Genomic DNA, 16960 nt, shown 5'->3' on the forward strand with positions numbered 1-16960 from the left:
CCTGGGTCCCTACAGCAGAGCTTCTGAAGATTCCCCCAGACGGCTCAGGTCTGGGGTGAGTGGAGAGGGGGAATGAATTTCTTTACAAGCTCCTGAGCGGGAACTATTACTGCAGTGGCCAGCGGCCCCCCAAGAGCAGGAGAGGGTGGGCCTCGATACAGAGAGAGAGGGAGGAGGGGGCTGTAGAGAGGACGGGGTTGCAGAGAGGAAGGGAGGAGGACTGGGGTCACCTGGCTGGGTCTCCAGAACCTCTTTCAAAATGGCTTTCATAATGGCTCAGAGGGCCCCTGGGGCTGACCGCTGCCGCCCCTTCCCAGTGAGACTTTTTTCTACAGGTCCACCAGGGATTCCTTCCCACCAGCCCAGCTTTCAAAGAGATGGGACCAAGTGGGTCCTGGCTGGAGAGATGGGGTCTTTGTGATTTGATTTGATGGTGTTTTCTGAGCCCAGGTGCAGGTTTTCTGCTCCTGAGCAGCCGTGACCACAGGAACAAAGCTGGAAGGTCCCCCTGTCTGTGGCGGGGGTGGAGCCGTCTCTGACCTCTCCAGATGGTAATTTTGTGCAGAGGCACCCAGAGTCTTAGCTGTCGCACCTGTTAGTCATTCATTCTAAGGAGTTCATCAGAGATGAAGAACAGACTCAAGTATTTCAGGAAAAGGCACCTTCACGGTGCTGTTTATGATGTTGAAAAATCAAGAGCACCCTCAATGTCAAACAAGCCAGGGCGGCTGCACAAGGGCACGTCCACGTTTGTGGGAGGAGAGTCGGCGGCCAGATGGGGCTGGTGACGTGGCACCAAGTGAAAAGCTCACTCTGCTCCGATTTTTTCAAGAAGCTGAACAGGCTGAAAACAGAGTGGAAGGAAATGTGTGAACATACTTCTCTTTCTGTGTTTCTCTGCATTTTTTCCAAAAGGGAGCTCTGTTTTTGAAGCCATGGATGGATTTCCTTGTGAAAATCTGTTGCCGAGCAGCTGTGATGGGGGAGGTGACAGTAGCTGACCACGTGACCACGTGGCCGTGTTGCCGTGGGCACACAGTGACCCAGGGCCAGGACAGACCGCACACGAAGGAGTGGCAGGGCCACAGATGGAACACAGGATCCCGATTTCTCAGCCTCTCTGAGATGCCTCCCTACCTGGGTCAGTGAGTTCCTGTGGCCAGAGTGTGTGCTGTTTGTCCACAGACCCCAGTGGGCACTGGTGCATCAAGAGGCCTTGCTGAGACCCGGATTTCGGGGCTGCACTGCCAACACCTCCCATCCACGGTCTGGGGCAGGCCCTGGGAATCTGCATTTTAAGGAGTTCCTGATGACTCCGATGCTGCTGGTCCCGGGACCCCACCAAGAACCACTGAGGCGGACGCTCCTTCCAAACCCACCGAGGAGGAGACACGGAAACAACTCTGAACCTGGGCAAGGGCACCGCATGCAGTGAGCGGGGACAACTGTAAAAATAAACTAATCCAAGGAGCAGCTGTGCGTCCTGGCCAGGGACACCCTTGTTCTGAGTCATCGGAGCCCACCCAGGAAGGCGCTGCTGTGTCCCCATGGCTGGTAAAGCCATCCCGGTGGTCCCAGAACTGCCCTGGCCAGCGGCTGCCCACACCCCCCTGAACCCAGAATGGATGGGTGCACCCTCCACCGCACTGTGGGGAAGGGGAGGGCAGAGGAGCAGCCGACCTCAGGGTTGGGGACCAGCCTGGGGTGTCCTGCTCCCGTTAAAGGCTGCACCTGCACCCCCTGGCCATCACAGGGTCCATGGCCCTACCTGCCTTCCACCAGGCGTCTCCGGGCACGTCCCCTTCGCTGTGATTCGGGTGCCTAAGGAGAGCTGTGCTCCTTTACCCGAGGAGGCTGATCTCAGGCTGTTGTCAACAGAGCCTGTCACGCGTTTTGTCCCCACTCACTGGGTGGTTCAGTCAACTTAGTGACTCTGCAGGTGAGTCATTCAGATGACTGAACCAGCCACACTGACCGCCTGAGGTGGGGACATTCTGATCATCTGAATACAAAGACCACAGGCTCAGCCGCATGTGACATCAATCTGCCACTTCTCACATCCCTCGCTGATGGCTCCTGAGCCCCACTGTCCAAATAGAAAGATGAAAAACAGCTGGAATTAAACTAGTTCATCCTCCTGCCTTGATAGGAAGCAAGTTTGGAAGGAGGAAAGTAAATGGAGCTTCACGCTGACTCTAAATTCCCACTTCCCTGACCTCAGGTGTCGGGCAGCTGGGCGATGGGACCACCACCCCAACTGGGAGCCCCGTATCCAGGCTGAGCACCTGTTCCGGCTGCTGCGGCTGTGTCGGGGGGACCCTCATAGGTTGCATGTCCTCCTTGTGAGTCATGGTGTCTGGGAATCCAGTTTAGCTCTCACATCACACAGCTAAGTCTGTAACCATTTGTGAGGTCGGTGTCATCAGGACCTGGCCAGCAGCCCACAGAGTGAACAGCACACAGAGGTGACCTTGGAGGATGTACTAGGCCGCCCCGTCCAGCTCCTCAGCCGTCACAGCAGGCTTTCACTCCGCAGCATGATCATCTGAGAAATGTTCTCACCCGCAGAGATCAGGATGCTCTTCTGGGTTTATCGCTGAGGATCAGGGAGTTCAGCCAGAGCTAGAAAGTCCTCTTTGAGGTGAGCCCTGCCTTGCTGTGGCTGTTGGAGGTGTCAGCGGTTCAGGACGACACCCTCGGCGGGAGAGAGAGAGGATTCCACAACCCCTTCACGGAGCCTTTGTGTTCGCAGTCATCATTAACCGAGGTCCTTCCTGGATCTGGCCTGGCCACTCCCCCGATCCCTGCTCTCCTGCCGTCTAGCTGGGCTGCCCCTCCCTGTCACAAGGACCTGTGCCCACCATCCACTATTGCACTCACCCTCTCTGGTCCCACCCCTGGCAGTAGCCCCAGAGGAGCTGTGGTCTCTGGGTTCCTTGAACCTGCAGGTGGTTCCTTCCTCCGGGGTCTGCATGACCTGTCCCCGCCTCTGTTCTGCCCTCTGGACTTCACTGGTCGGGGCATTCTGGGCACCCATGGCCCACGGCTGTTGCTGGCATGTCCGGGTGTCTCTCACTGGTGACACCAGGTGTCACAGCACTCATCATTTTCTAAGATCCAAGTGCACTTTTAAACAGGTCACCTGTTTTTTGCCCAGCTCCCCACCAGAGCACGGCCCCTCTGTGGGCAGGACCCATGCTGGTTTTGATCTCCACTTTCCCGAGGCCAGAGCAGTGCTGCGCAGAGCAGGGTGGGCCAACAGCAGACCCGTGGGCGGCGAACAGCACCCTCGGATGCTCTGTTCACCCAACCCCAGCAGCATCCGTGGAAACTTGGTTCACCCACCCTCATCAGTGCCCACAGAGACTCAGTTCACTCACCCCAGCAGCACCCCATGGATGCTCAGTTCACCCACCCCCAGCAGCACCCACAGAGACCCGGTTCACCCACCCCCAGCAGCGCCCCGAGGAGACTCGGTTCACCCACCCCCAGCAGCACCCTCGGAGACTCGGTTCATCCACCCCCAGCAGCACCCTCGGAGTCTCAGTTCACCCACCCCCAGCAGCACCCACGGAGACCCGGTTCACCCACCCCTAGCAGCACCCACGGAGACTCGGTTCACCCGCCCCAGCAGCACCCTCAGAGACCCGGTTCACCCACCGCGCAACCCCCTTTCCCTCCTCGCTTTCCGGCCAGTTCCAGCCTCCACCCTGCCTGCCCTCTCCATGTCCAACCACACTTTGGCCTTCAGCCTGGAACAGCCTTGCTGCCTCCCTGACAAGCTCCTATTCATCCTTCACAACCCAGCTCAGACACTCCCTCCTCAGGGAGCCTTTCCCAGAGGCCCATCTCTGCGACATCCAAAATTACCCACACAGACCTCTGTGTCCCCACAATGGGGAACAGCAAGGACGCCAAGAACACCCCTAAGTCACGGACTCAGAGAGGCCCCAGGACTTTTGGCCAACTTGCCCACAGGGCCCTGAGCGTCAGCTGAGGCGCACTGTGACTGAGGCTTCCCTCGTTGCCAGTCCCACAGTCCGGCAAAGGTCCCCCTCCCTCCGACCCACTCCCACCCCTGCTGCTGCCTGGTTGCTGAGTGAACATATCCCCACGTGCCTGAGCCCATGCTGCCCCTCGGGCCATCAGCCCCGCTCCTCAAAGCCTCCCACAAAGGCCCCTGGTCAGAGTTGAGCTTGGAGTCTGGCCACCTGGTGTGACCACTACGTGCCCAGCAGGCCTCCCTCAGCGTCCCCTTGGCACTTGGACGAGCTGCAGAGCCCGCAGAGAATGGAATGTCTTCCTCCCAGGGGCCAATATAAACAGCAGGGTGCCCGGCTTTCCTGATTTAGTTGTCGATGGCTCTGGCCAGCCACAGAGGTTGCTTGAAAATACAACGAGACCAGAGGCCACCACAGTGCAGGAGAAACAGCCGGCCCGCCATGGCATGGAGGCCCACCGTGGCATGGACAGCAGCACCGACGGCAGATTCTTTGCTGGGGACCTTCCAGCCAGCAAGGCCTGGCGGTCACTATTCTGCCCAGTCGGCGGCCATTCTGGGCTTGTCTATCAGCCTGGGCCTGCTGGGAGAGCCCTTGGGCAGGGAACACCCTCAGCCTCGGTTTCCTCCTTCGGAGAAGGGCAGGACTGGTTTTGCTCGGCGGCTGGGCCTGCGACTGGCCACGCCAGGAGCCTGCTCAGAGCACAGACCAGCCTCAGCTGCATCATGCACATTGCGCCGGCCCCTACATGTCTGACGGGGACCCTTGGATGCCCTTGGCCAACAGTGCTCAGGAAACACGTCCTGGGCCTCCATGAACATCAGAGGCCTGCACTGCCATTTCCTGCCCTCTGGGGATGAGCCTGGAGCCGCCTGCCCTCCCTCCCCTCGGTGGCTGCACCCTGGCCTCCCTCCGAGATGGGGCATCACGGCCTGCCTGGGGGCACACATCCTGGCGGTGGCCCCATCTGTGCCTGGGGAATTGGTCATGTCACTGTGGTTCCAATGCTCCTCTCCCCAGGTCTCTGCACATCTCCATGCGTGTGCAGAGAGGCCAGCGTCTTCTGTTTTTACGGCTGTTTGTTCTGTGCCCATTTTCCCCTGAAGCCATGAAGACCAGGTGGGCGACACCTCCTTAGGTATCCAGCCCCGGGCAACCCCTGGGGCAGGCAAGGAGCGGGGAGGGGCTGTTTACCAGCCTCGGCAGAGCCCCTCCCACAGCTGCGCCTTCGGGCTCCTGGGGTTCTCACCGGTCAGCGGAGGGATGAGATGCCCTTCTGGAGATGCAGCACTGCCAGCGTCCGGGCTGGGCATGGTGAGAGCCGCCTGTCTGAGAGGTGGTCCCGAGCACAGTGTGGACCTGGAGAGGGTTTAACCAAAGGCTCGAAGAAGCGGCCTCCATGGCCCGACTGCTCGGCTGACGAGGTTCTGCCCAGAGGCGAGCGGGGCATGGGCTCAACTGCCAACTCCAGGCCACTAGGCAGGGTCCCCCAAATTAATGTTATAAAAAGAGGGGCCGGGTGCAGTGGCTAACGCCTGTAATCCCAGCACTGTCGAAGGCCAAGGTGGGCAGATCATGAGGTTAGGAGTTCAAGACCAGCCTGGCCGACATGGTGAAACCGTCTTGAAGAAAAGTGCAAAGATTAGCTGGGTGCAGTGGTGCACACCTGTAATTCCAGCTACCCAGGTGGCTGAGGCAGGAGAATCACTTGAACCCAGGAAGTGGAGGTTGCAGTGAGCCGAGGTCCCACCACTGCGCTTCAGCCTGGGTGACAGAGGGAGACTCCTCAAAAAAAAAAAAAAAAAAAGAAAAGCAGGCTGGGGCCAGGCGCAGTGGCTCATGCCTGTAATCCCAGCACTTTGGGAGGCCATCTCGGGCAGATCACTTGAGGTCAGGAGTTCAAGACCAGCCTGGACAACATGGTCCAACCCCATCTCTACTAAAAATACAAAAAAAGTTAGCTGGGTGTGGTGGCGGGCGCCTGTAGTCCCAGCTACTCAGGAAGCTGAGGCAGGAGAATTGCTTGAGCCCACGAGGCGGAGGTTGCAGTGAGCCAAGATTGCACCACTGCACTCCAGCCTGGGTGACAGAGCAAGACTCTGTCTCAAAAAGAGAAAAGAAAAGCAGGCTAGCCAGGTGTGGTGGCTCACGCCTGTAATCCCAGCAGTTTGGGAGGCTGAGGCGGGCNTTGGTTTTAAATAACACAAGTCCCTTTAAGCTGAGGCTCATCATTTTACAAATAAATCTGTATTTGATCTTAGCCCAAAGGCTGAGAAGTGACTATGAAAGAATCTGGTATTAGATTTATGAAGAAGAAAATCTAACGCCAAGGGATTTTACTTTCTAAAAATCCCGGAAGGCCAGGGGCCCGGTCGGGGTCCTGCAGGGTGGCTGGAGCGGCCCTGGACCGCAGCAGACCCCATCTGGCCAGTCCCTCCCCAGCAACTTCTGAGGATCGTTGCCACGGTCACTGCCCACCCTGTAAGGTGAGAACAAGTGTCTGTTCCCTGTTGATTTTTTGTAACAAGGTGGCAAATCGTTCAGACTGAACTAATGAATCAGCCAGAGAACCTGAGTATCTGTGTTTCCTGGAAATAAATCTGGCTAGTGATGGATGCAGCCTTTTGGGCCAGGATACCCCACAGCCTTGGCCTGAACATCCTTGTGTGACCTACACAAGATCTTATCTGTGACTGACTTAGCTGGACCCACAAAGGGGCGTCTGGTCAACTGGCCGTGACCAACGAAGGGGTGTCTAGACTGCCGGCTGTGACTGACGAAGGGGCTGCTGTCCATCCCGGGCTGACTGAGGCCATGAGTACCGGACACTCCTCCAGGCCTGAGACGTGAGTAAGTCAGCAGAGGGTTCTGGGGATGTTCTCCACTGCCTGATTACAGCAACTGCCTCGTGCCTCTCAGTACCTGTGGGGCACGCAGGGTATCAGGTTCATGAGCTGCTGTCACAAATTTGTGCTACAAATAAATAGATTATAAAGCACACTGATGAAGCAATGGGCAAAAGTTCTAACACAATATAAAATTCACTATAGCATATTATGCTGCAACAGAATGCTGTTATGTAGGATAATAGCATTATTGAAGGCTAAATTCTGATTCTGAATAATCAAACAGTGGTTACAGAAGAGCTTGCTGTTTTCTGAGGAAATTCACCTGAAATATTTACGGTGAAGGGATATAGGGTTGGCAAGTTATTCTCAAATGGTTCAGAAACGGTTGTGTGTGCGTGTGTGTGCATATGTGTGAGTGTGCGTGTGTGCATGCACGCATGTGTGCCGTGGGAAGAGAGTATAATCAGGCCGTGGGACCAATATTAACAGCTGCTGGCTCCGGGCGAAGGGGCATGCGCGTTGCTGGACCTAGTTTTTTTTGAAACAAACTTAAAAATGAATCGTTAACATAGGAGAGGGAGAAAGCAAAGCCGCGACGTGACAGGCGGCATTCAAGGACTCTGACAGCGCAGACGTGTCCTGGGCGAGGCGATGCTTTGCGGAACCCGGGGATGCACCAGTGCCCGCTGTCAGGGCCCCTGGGACTCCGTGCTCCCCAGTTTCCTGGTGTATGGACAAGACAGGGCTGCCCCCGGATGTCCCGGCTGGTAATGGTCCCCACCGGCACCACCAGGGCCCCAGGTCGTCCAGCCTGTCCTGCCCGAGGCAGAGACAGAGTAGGGAATCCTGGACAATCGCCCTCCTTGGGCAGGGAGGGTGGAGAAGGCAGAGAGATGCTGCCCATGGGACCACAGGCTGGTTCAGACCCTGGGGGCTGCCAATGTGGCCATCAGACAGAATGTCCACCATCTGTGTGGTGCTGGACACAGAGCGCCCAGATCACACGCCGTCCCTGCCTTTGTCTAAGCCCTTGTTTGCTGACCACGGCTCAGGGCGCGGCACACGAATCATGAGAAGACTCAGACTGTTCTTTAAGACCCTGTGTTAATACTTTTCCCGCAACAGACTGAGTGAACTGATAACTTATTTCTGCGCGTTAACTGGAAATGCGTCTACACCCCAGGATTTTAACCAGGGGAGCTGCAGTGCCTGCACTCAGACTGGAAAGTCATTTCCAGCCTAACGCAACCCTTGGAATGAATTTTAATGATGGAGCTTTTAAAGCCCAGATGTTTGGACTGAACATCAGTTTGGGTATCTCCCTCCCTCCCTCCCTGCTTCCTTCCTTCCTTCCCTTCCTTCCTTCCCTGCTTCCTTCTCTCCTTCCTTCCTTCTCCCCACTCCCTCTCTCCCTCCCTCCCTTTCTTTATACTTTCTTTTTTTTTTCAGGGTCTCACTGTGTCACCCAGTCTGGAGCACAGTGATGTGATCTCAGCTCGCTGCAACCTCAACCTCTCAGGCTCTGACAATCCTCCTACCTCAGCCTCCCAAAGAGCTGGAACTACAGGTGCCAACACCACCCAGCTAACTTTTGTTTTTGTAGAGACAGGGTTTTGCCATGTTGCCCAGGCTGGTCTCAAACTCCTGAGCTCAAGCAATCCTCCTGCCTCGGCCTCCCAAAGTACTGGGATGACAGGCATGAGCCGCTGCACCTGGCCACACCTTATTTCATAAGAATGTCTTGGAGAAAGAAAAATAAAAATTCCATCATTTAAACTAGGGACACTGTACATTATAAGATGCACCACAGTTTTAGAAAGATTGAATACAAAAATGCATCCTAGAATAAACTACGGCATCACTGTGCTGTAGGGAGAGATCAACTCCTTTTCAGAAGACATGAGAAGCAACACTGGAAGTTGCCATAAAGAGCAGGTGTTTAGAAACACCACTCACACAATGGAAACCACTGAGAGCCACATCCACGGGGTATTTGAATTATGGCGCAGGAGTACAGTGGAATACTAGGCAGCAGTTAAAAAGGTGGGAATCGGTCTATGTATGGTGATACAGAAAAATATTTTAAAACTTAGTTTAATGAAAACAGCCAAAAGCAAACTATGACACATACTAACTTCCTTTGGGCAAAGAAATCGCACATGCAGGTGTGTCTTACGCACAGATGCACAGCCCAGGTGTGTGCGTGCAGGGAACTCCCAGAGGGAGGCTCAGGTGACCGTGGCCTTGTTATCTGTGGGTGGTTGGAAGCAGCTTTCGCCGCACACCACTGTTAACAGCATTTGGATTGCCGAAGCTGTGCACATGTCACTTTTATAACAAAAGGAACCCCGTCAGTGCCGTTCTAAGCGGCAGAGTGGGCCCAGTGTTCCCTCAGTGCTTTCTACGGTTTTGTTTTTCTTTTGGACTTTTGGGCCTCTCTGTCACACGAACGTGGAGCAAGGCGGTGCCGGCTTTTGTTTACGATGCTTGTGGATTTTGTGTTCCTGGGTTTCAATCTATAATCAGTTTGTAAATAGACTCACTTTCTGATTCTCACGAGGAGTTTGATTTGCGGGTGGAGACCGGGTCCACCGTCATTTGGATCCAGCGGCGCCGTGCTCCTGCAAGCTGGCCTTCTCTTCCGCACAGCAGGGGCCGAGAGGGAAGGCCAGTTTCAGGTGAGCTGGCGACACGGGTGCTACTGTGTTACTTATGCTAGCAAAAGTCCCGACTTACCTGAATTGGGTTTCTTTTCCTGAAAGGTAATTCTCAGTTAATTTCCCCACACCCACGGGTCCTGGGACCACGTCGCGTGGACATGTATGACGTGAGGCCCTTCACCCGCATGTGCCTGTCTCTCTGCCTCTCCTGACTTAAAGCACCAGAAGCAGCGCAGTTAGTCCAGTTACTGGGAAGCACAGCACAGAGCCACTTTGCCGCAGTCTGTGCAGCACAGGTCACAGATTCCTCAGTCAGCGTGGACACGCCCACACAGTGAACGGGCATCTCTAGGGAAAAAACAAAGCCTCCTCCAGACACGCCTGCGCCCCCTACTGAATGAATGCAGGGGTGGTTTCCACCCAAGGGAGGTGGGCGGGGAGTGAGGCCCCTGGGAGCTGCAGCAGGGCCTGTCCGGGAAGCCTCGAGCCAGTGTACCTGGGCTTGGGGTCCACGGCCCCACCTGCGAGGTCCAGCAGCCTCTCTCGCCGGTCCACTCACACAGGAATCTCAAGTGGGAGTATAAAGACGCCACCATTTTCCCCTTTCAAATCATCCATTCAAAGAAGATGGAGCCCTTAAGGGTAGGGGTTTGCATTTCCGTTGCCGGCACAGATTCCAACCCGGCTTTCTGCCCCAGCCCCCTCCTCTCCCTGAGGCCGGGCCTTCCCCTGGGACCCCAACTCTGCCCAGAGGCGAGCCCTTTAATGAAATCACAACAAAAAGAGAGGCTCCAGCCAAGCTGCCCAAGCACAGTGGTAAACATCGGTCAACTGCTATTTTATTCACACCAGATGCTGTGTGGAAAAATGATGTCCAATTTATTTTAAACAAGAGCAAGTGATCTCTTTTCCAAGAATCTGAGAGACAACCTCATACCAGGAACAGCGCTTCTCGGTCAGTGAGCCTGGCAGGGCAGGCACGGAGGGGAAAGGCCTTCTGTGCCTTTGGGCCCGGCCCACTGAGGCAGAACAGAGAGAGATGCCGGAGCCAGCAGGAGGCCTTATGTCCGGTTTTCTCTATGAGCTGTTTCAAAAGAGGTTGCTCTTAAAATCTAGTGTGATTAAAAAGTTGTGTGGGGTTAAGAGCAATGCTTCCGTACGTGTCCTGCAGGCCCCAGTGTGGACTGTTTCTCTGTCCAGGCCCACACACGACCCACTGCAGACACGGTACGGGGAGGGTGGCGGTGGCAGGGGGCGGCCCGTTGGCCCTCAGGAGGAACGCACACCTGGTGGCAGAGGCCGGACAGAGGGTCTGCAGGGGGTGTTGGTGGGGAGGCCTGCGGACCCCCGCAGTTAGTGCTGTTGAAGTGAGTGAGCAAATAGCATTAGCTCTGCGAGAGTAAAATGCACCGCCTGTCCCAGGACTGCGGGTGAGCAAGTGCAGCAGACCCACGCGGCGTTGACGACGGAGGAGGGAACATATTCCCCACGGACACGCAGTGTATTTTACGCAGCAGTTAGGATTCTGAAATTGGCAATCAAGAGTTAAATGTGGCCAGTCAGGCACAGACTCTGCAGTGGAGCCGCACAGGGTCGCTTCAGCCAGGGGCTGTGAGTGGACACTAGGGGCCCTGGGGGTGGAATCGGATCTCTAGGGGGAAAGTGGCAGAAATGGTTTTACTTCTCCTCTGTGGACAGGCGGTAGAGAGCCGCGCCCAGGTCCTGCAGCTTCTGCTTGTCCTCCAGGTCCTGGTACAAGCCTTTGGGAACCAGGTCCAGGCCGTACAGCAGCCCGAACAGGCAGCCTGCAATGGTGCCGGTGGCCGCGCTCTCCCCTGAAACGCAAACGCAGGCAGTCGCAGTGGGCTCCACCTGGCCAGGGCCTCCTCGAGACCCCTGGGGCTGGTTGCTCCTGAGGTGGGCAACACTTCCTCCTGCCAAGCCCCCATTCTGCTGGGGGCGGCTGATGTGGTGGCTCACCCCTGACATCCCAGCTACACAGGAGTCTGAGGCGGGAGAATCTCTTGAACCTGGGAGGTGGAGGTGGCAGTGAGCCAAGGTGGCCTCTCTGCACTCCAGCCTCAAAAACAAAATGAAAACCAAGCGGGAGGGGACAGGCGCTCCCCTTCTCCCTCCCTGGGGTAGGCACCTGTGTGAAGAGGTGTCTCAGCACTGAGGTGCCAGGACTATGCAGAGGGAGGTGGAGGGAGGGGAGCCCAAGGCCACACGGCCCCACCGTGGACCCAAGGTCATGGAGGAAACCCCTCCAGGGGCTGAGCAGGCTCTGTGCAGAGCCTTCCTCACCAAAAGGGCCACATTTGTGTTTTCCCAGCTCAGGTCTGTGGTCAAGCTCAGCTCCAAGCCTCACTGAGTGAGGCAATTTCAGCCAGTCTCACAGAACCACAAGGCAGGGGCTGACCTCACGGGTAGGAGCTGTCTGGAGCTGCCGCAGCCACTCTGATGGGCTTCTTCCTCTGCCTCCACGGCCAGAGACAGCCAGGGCACCACAGAGCTAGCATGGATGGAGTAGGATGTGAGCCCAGGACCCAACTCCAGTCTGCAGTCTGTGACTTTGCACAGAGGCTGCAGAGCAAAGATCACGGTGACCTGGGCAGAGAACCCCGTGAAGGTGGCCAGCCTGAGGCAGCGGCAGCAAGGGCAGGAGTCTCCACACCTCCACTCCACCTCCTCCAAGGCCGCACTGCCCTCCAGGCTCGTGGACCAGGCAAGAGACTCTGGGTGTGTGGCGCTCCGGGCAGGAACCTGCAGCCGCACCTGTATCCTGTGACGTCCACCCGTGAGCACCCTTAGGTCAGCGGGTGTACCTGAAGCCAGTGCCATCCCAAAGTGGGTTCCAGAAAGGAAGAGAAGAATGCATATCCTGGCGGTCAGCAGGTGGCCCCTGAACACCTGTGGCCCTAGGACACCCCGAGGGGATGCTTCAGGAGAAGGCTGCTACCCTCCTGGAAGCCACAGCCATTAAGGAGGGAACATCTCACCTCCATGAAACATGGCCCGGTGACACAGCTCAGTCCAGCTGTTGCCTGCTGCCAGGAGGGCGTCATAGGCTATCATGGGGGCATCATGGCCTCGTCTGCCCCCTCGGCCTTCCGAGCTCCACTTCCTGTAGGTCTGACAAGAGAGCCGTGGGTCAGCAGATGTGCCCAAGTGGAGCCGCATCTGGGTACATTACAGCACAAGCTTTCTGGGCCCATCCTAGTGAACTGCCATTCCATCTATCCGCCCATCCACCCACCCATCCATACACCCAACCACTCATCCATCCACCCATCACCCATTTACCTACCCATCCATTCACCCACCCTTCTACCTACCTGCCCTTCCATCACCTACCCAGCTACCCATCCATATACCCACCTAACCACACACATACCCATCCATTCACTTGTCCACCCATCCATCCACCCATCCATTCATCCATCCACCCACCTACCCACCCATCCACTTATCCACTCACCCATCCACACATCTACCCACCCATCCATTCACTCATCCACTCACCCATCCACACATCTACCCACCCATCCATTCACTCATCCAGCCGCCCATCCACCCACCCACCCATCCATTCATCCATACACCCACCCATCCATTCACCCATCCACTCACCCACCCACCCATCTACCCACTTGCTATGCACTTATTGAGCACCACTGGTGTGCCAGACATTGCCCAGTTCCAGTACAAGGCTTACCTTTTCCCTCTCTTCTGCGTCATAATTGTCGGGGAAGATGGCTTTGTTTTCTGAGTCCTTACTGATCTTCCTCTCCTCCAAATAAAACTGCCATTTAGCTTCAAAGTAAAACCAATGCTCCTGGTATTCTAAATGTAAAGAACGGGATGAGCTGAACACAATGGCATCCATGGGAAGGAGGTGGAGGGCACTGGGGCAGGTGTAGGGAGGGAGGAGAAGCAATGATGCCCCTCCACCCAGCTTCAGGCACGTGGAGCATGTGGAGAAGCCGAGCACCTGTCCTGGAGTAAACAACTGAGCGACTGTCCAGAATTAGGAACATGATGACATTTGTAGCTGCCTTTTTCTTTCTCTATTTTTTTTTTTTTTTTTTTTTGAGATGGAGTCTCACTCTGTTGCCCAGGCTGGAGTACAATGGTGCAATCTCAGCTCACCCTAACCTCCGCTTCCCATGTTCAAGCAATTCTCCTGCCTCAGCCTCCCAAATAGCTGGGACTACAGGCTCATGCCACCACGCCCAGCCAATTTTTGTATTTTTAGTAGAGATGGGGTTCCACCATATTGGCCAATCTGGTCTCGAACTCCTGACCTCAAGTGATCCACTCTGCTGTGGAGCCAGTAGGCATGCAGGCTGCCCAGACCCAGGCCCGCAGCCCTCCTGCCTGCACTGACGCAAGCACCACTGCTTGCCACACCCCACCTCCTGTTCCTAGGCACCGTGGGAGCCACAGAGGGTGGGAGCCGTGCAGGCTGCTGGGTGGCTGTCGGGCCCGAGGGACACGTATGGATTGCACGCGATGATGAAGCACAGACCTGTCTGCCCGGCGGTGGTGGAGAGTGCAGGGAGCTGGAGGGCTGCAGTAAGGAGGCCACGCTCTTGCCACAGAGCTCCAGGCCATAGGGAGGCCAGGAAGGCCCTAGGCAAGGACCTGGACAAGCCTTGTGGGCACCCAGGACTCGCAGGCCCTCCGAAACTTGGGGCCGACTTCGTTACATACAAGTAAAAGTGCAGGCCCTTCAGGGTCTTGTTCAATGAAATGAAATTGGAAGTGAAAGATGCAGAAGTAAGAGGGCAGCGGCCACAGGCACATCCCATTAACCTGCAGGGCCTGAAACTCCTGGTGGGGCGTCAACGTGGACCTGGGCGCAAACTCAAAGCACTGCCTCTCACCCGAGTCAGTGGGGTTTGGCCAGTTTGGAAATAGACGTCCGAACAGAAAAGCAGACAGCGAATCTGTGAACTGTCCTCACTGCCTCACTGCAGATGGGCCGTGTCGGGGGACCGGTCGGAAGCCCAGAGCAGCGTCTCCCGAGGGTGTCTCCCAGGACTTCTGTCCTCTGGATGATTTTAGGTGTTCTGTTAAAAAGGGCTCTGTGTAGGGAATTAATAAAACTCTGGGTTAAACAAATTTGAGATTAAATGATTTATTTGGAGGACTGTTTCTCAGAGCTTTAAACTGGTGTCTGTGCACTTCAAATCCCTAAAAGAAAGAATAAAGTTTTTTGAAGAATAGTCGGAAACATTCCATGACAAGAAGCGGAGGAGGTTTCGCTGGTCAGATGATTCCGACTGTTCTTCAGAAAACGGTTTGAGGAAACCATTTTGAATACCAGAGTTCAGGGAGAGCATTTGTTAATATACTGTGAATTCGGTAATGGTGTGGCCCCATGCCCTACAGCTCACCTGTTTCAAAGATGGGTTAGGGCGACTCTCCTGGGGTCGATGTCATCTCCTGGGGGAGATGACAGCCCATGACTGCAGACAACAACCTCAGAAGAAACCCAGGTGCCACAGCTTAGCCGTCCCCCACCACTCCCACACCCTCAGTAACGAGGATGAAACCACCAGAAATAAAATGTGTCGTGGCCACCAGGCGTGCTCGGCAGTCACGCTTTCTGAGGACAGCCACGCTGGGGGGACACAGAGCAGCCATGGAGGCAGGTGCCGACTTCGTGTGGACACTGACTTTCTTGCTGCCATCACACTGGCCTGCTGGTGGAGCGGCCCCTGAGCCATGTCCAGGCAGATATCCATGGCTGCACCCCCCGTGGAAAGCTGGGCACCAGCACCCACAAGGCATTTCAGAACATGCCCCTGCACATTGCAGGGGAAATAAAGGGAGTTACTGGTTTTTCTGTTTCAAGAAGACATCAGACCCAGTGTGGTGGCTCATGCCAGTAATCCCAGCACTTTGGGAGGCCAAGGTGGGTGGATCACTTGAACTCAGAAATTCGACAGCAGCCTGGGCAACATGGTGAAACCGTCTCTACTAAAAATACAAAAAATTAGCCAAGCATGGTGGTGCACACCTGTAATCCCAGCTACGTGGGAGGCTGAGGCAGGATAATCGCCTGAACCTGGGAGGCAGAGGTTGCAGTGAGCTGAGATCACATCATTGCACTCCAGCCTGGCGACAGAGCCAGACTCCATCTCAAAAAAAAAAAAAAAAAAAAAAAAATCAGGAACACTTCAGCCTCAATCTTTGAAAAATCAGCAAACTTGATCCTATATTCAAATCCTCCCTCTTTCTCCAGGACAACCTGGATACCTTATTTCTGATTTCCTCAACAATGAAAGATCCCAAAGGCTGCATGAAGCTGCCCGTGCCCCTCCTGCCGCCCGCTCCCCTCTTAGAGGGCACCTTCCGTGGGGTGGAAGCATCTTCTGGAACGGCCACAGATTTCCTAGTCCCAGCCTCATGGGGCTCCTGGGGAGACCACCCAGCCCTGAGCTTGCCCAAAGTGGCAGAAGCAGAGCTCTACCAGGGCGCACCATGGGTCTCACTCACAGCCCAAAGGCTGCCGGTAGCTTGGTGCCTCAGGCTGGGGTGGATGGGACAGGTGGACCCGCTGGAAGCAAACATCCTCAGGGGCACAAGTCTCTCTGAGGCTCCATGCGGGGAGGCAAAGCCCTCCCAGGTGAGGACAGAGGCAGACTGCTCAGGAGCAGCATGGGGCTTGCCTTGTGAGGCCAGCTCTGCTCACACAGCCCGGACGGTCCTCCCAGTTCCATCTAAGAGCGAACGTGCCTTGAAGTATTGGGGGCCAATGGACGGGCTGAGTCTGTCCAGATCTGCTCTGCGTGTGGACTGGCCAGGCCCTGGCCAGGGCCGGGGAGCTGCTCACCTGCCGTGTGCCGAATGGTCTTCCTGCAGTACTCTTCCGCCAGGGGCACTGCCCTCAGCATGTCCCTCCCCCACTGGACCAGCGGCTTTCCTTGTGCGGCGAACGACACAAACAGGGCCGTGCACAGGGAGCCCAGGAAGCCTGGAGTGGCAGGGAAGAGAGAGAGGCACCATCACCTGGGCCACCTGGGAAGGTCCTGGGGCCACTGGACATGTCATGTGGGACCCCCGGGGAAGGGTTTGCTCCTTTTCTGTCTTATTCATGTTTGGGTGCACAGTTCAGCTGTAATAACCACGTTTACACCGTGGACATTCTCCATCCTCTCTAGACCTCCCCATCTTCCCAGACCAAAGCTCTGTCCCCACTCCATTCACCCCATGGCCCTCCCCAGCCCTGGGCCGCCCTGTTGACTTTTCTGTCTCTGGATGTGACCGCTCTGGGCTCCTGCTCCTTATGGAACCACAAGAGATTTGTCCCTTTGTGGTGGGTGATTCCACTCAGCATGCATCCTCAGGTTCACCTGTGTGGCCCTGCCACATGATCTGTCCCTTTGTGGCAGGCATATTCCACTCAGCACGCATCCTCAGGTTCGCCTGTGTGGCCCTGCCA

The 16960-nt window shown here is 56.0% G+C and overlaps 1 protein-coding gene across 1 annotated transcript in view; it reads right to left on the reverse strand.

Annotated features, from left to right (window-relative positions):
- Positions 1-10311: 10311 nt before the first annotated feature.
- The window catches only part of ADPRHL1 (ADP-ribosylhydrolase like 1), a 26618-nt gene continuing 19969 nt past the window's right edge, over positions 10312-16960 (reverse strand). Inside the window, exons 4-7 of the mRNA XM_017519767.2 lie at positions 16352-16492; positions 13226-13353; positions 12510-12642; positions 10312-11345 (exon numbers count right to left, since the gene is read on the reverse strand). Coding sequence (XP_017375256.1) covers positions 11188-11345; positions 12510-12642; positions 13226-13353; positions 16352-16492 — 560 coding nt within the window. The 3' untranslated portion in view covers positions 10312-11187. The remainder of the gene's footprint in view (positions 11346-12509; positions 12643-13225; positions 13354-16351; positions 16493-16960) is intronic.

This window comes from Cebus imitator, unplaced genomic scaffold (assembly GCF_001604975.1).
Source record: "Cebus imitator isolate Cc_AM_T3 unplaced genomic scaffold, Cebus_imitator-1.0 Scaffold773, whole genome shotgun sequence".
Lineage (NCBI taxonomy): Eukaryota > Metazoa > Chordata > Mammalia > Primates > Cebidae > Cebus > Cebus imitator.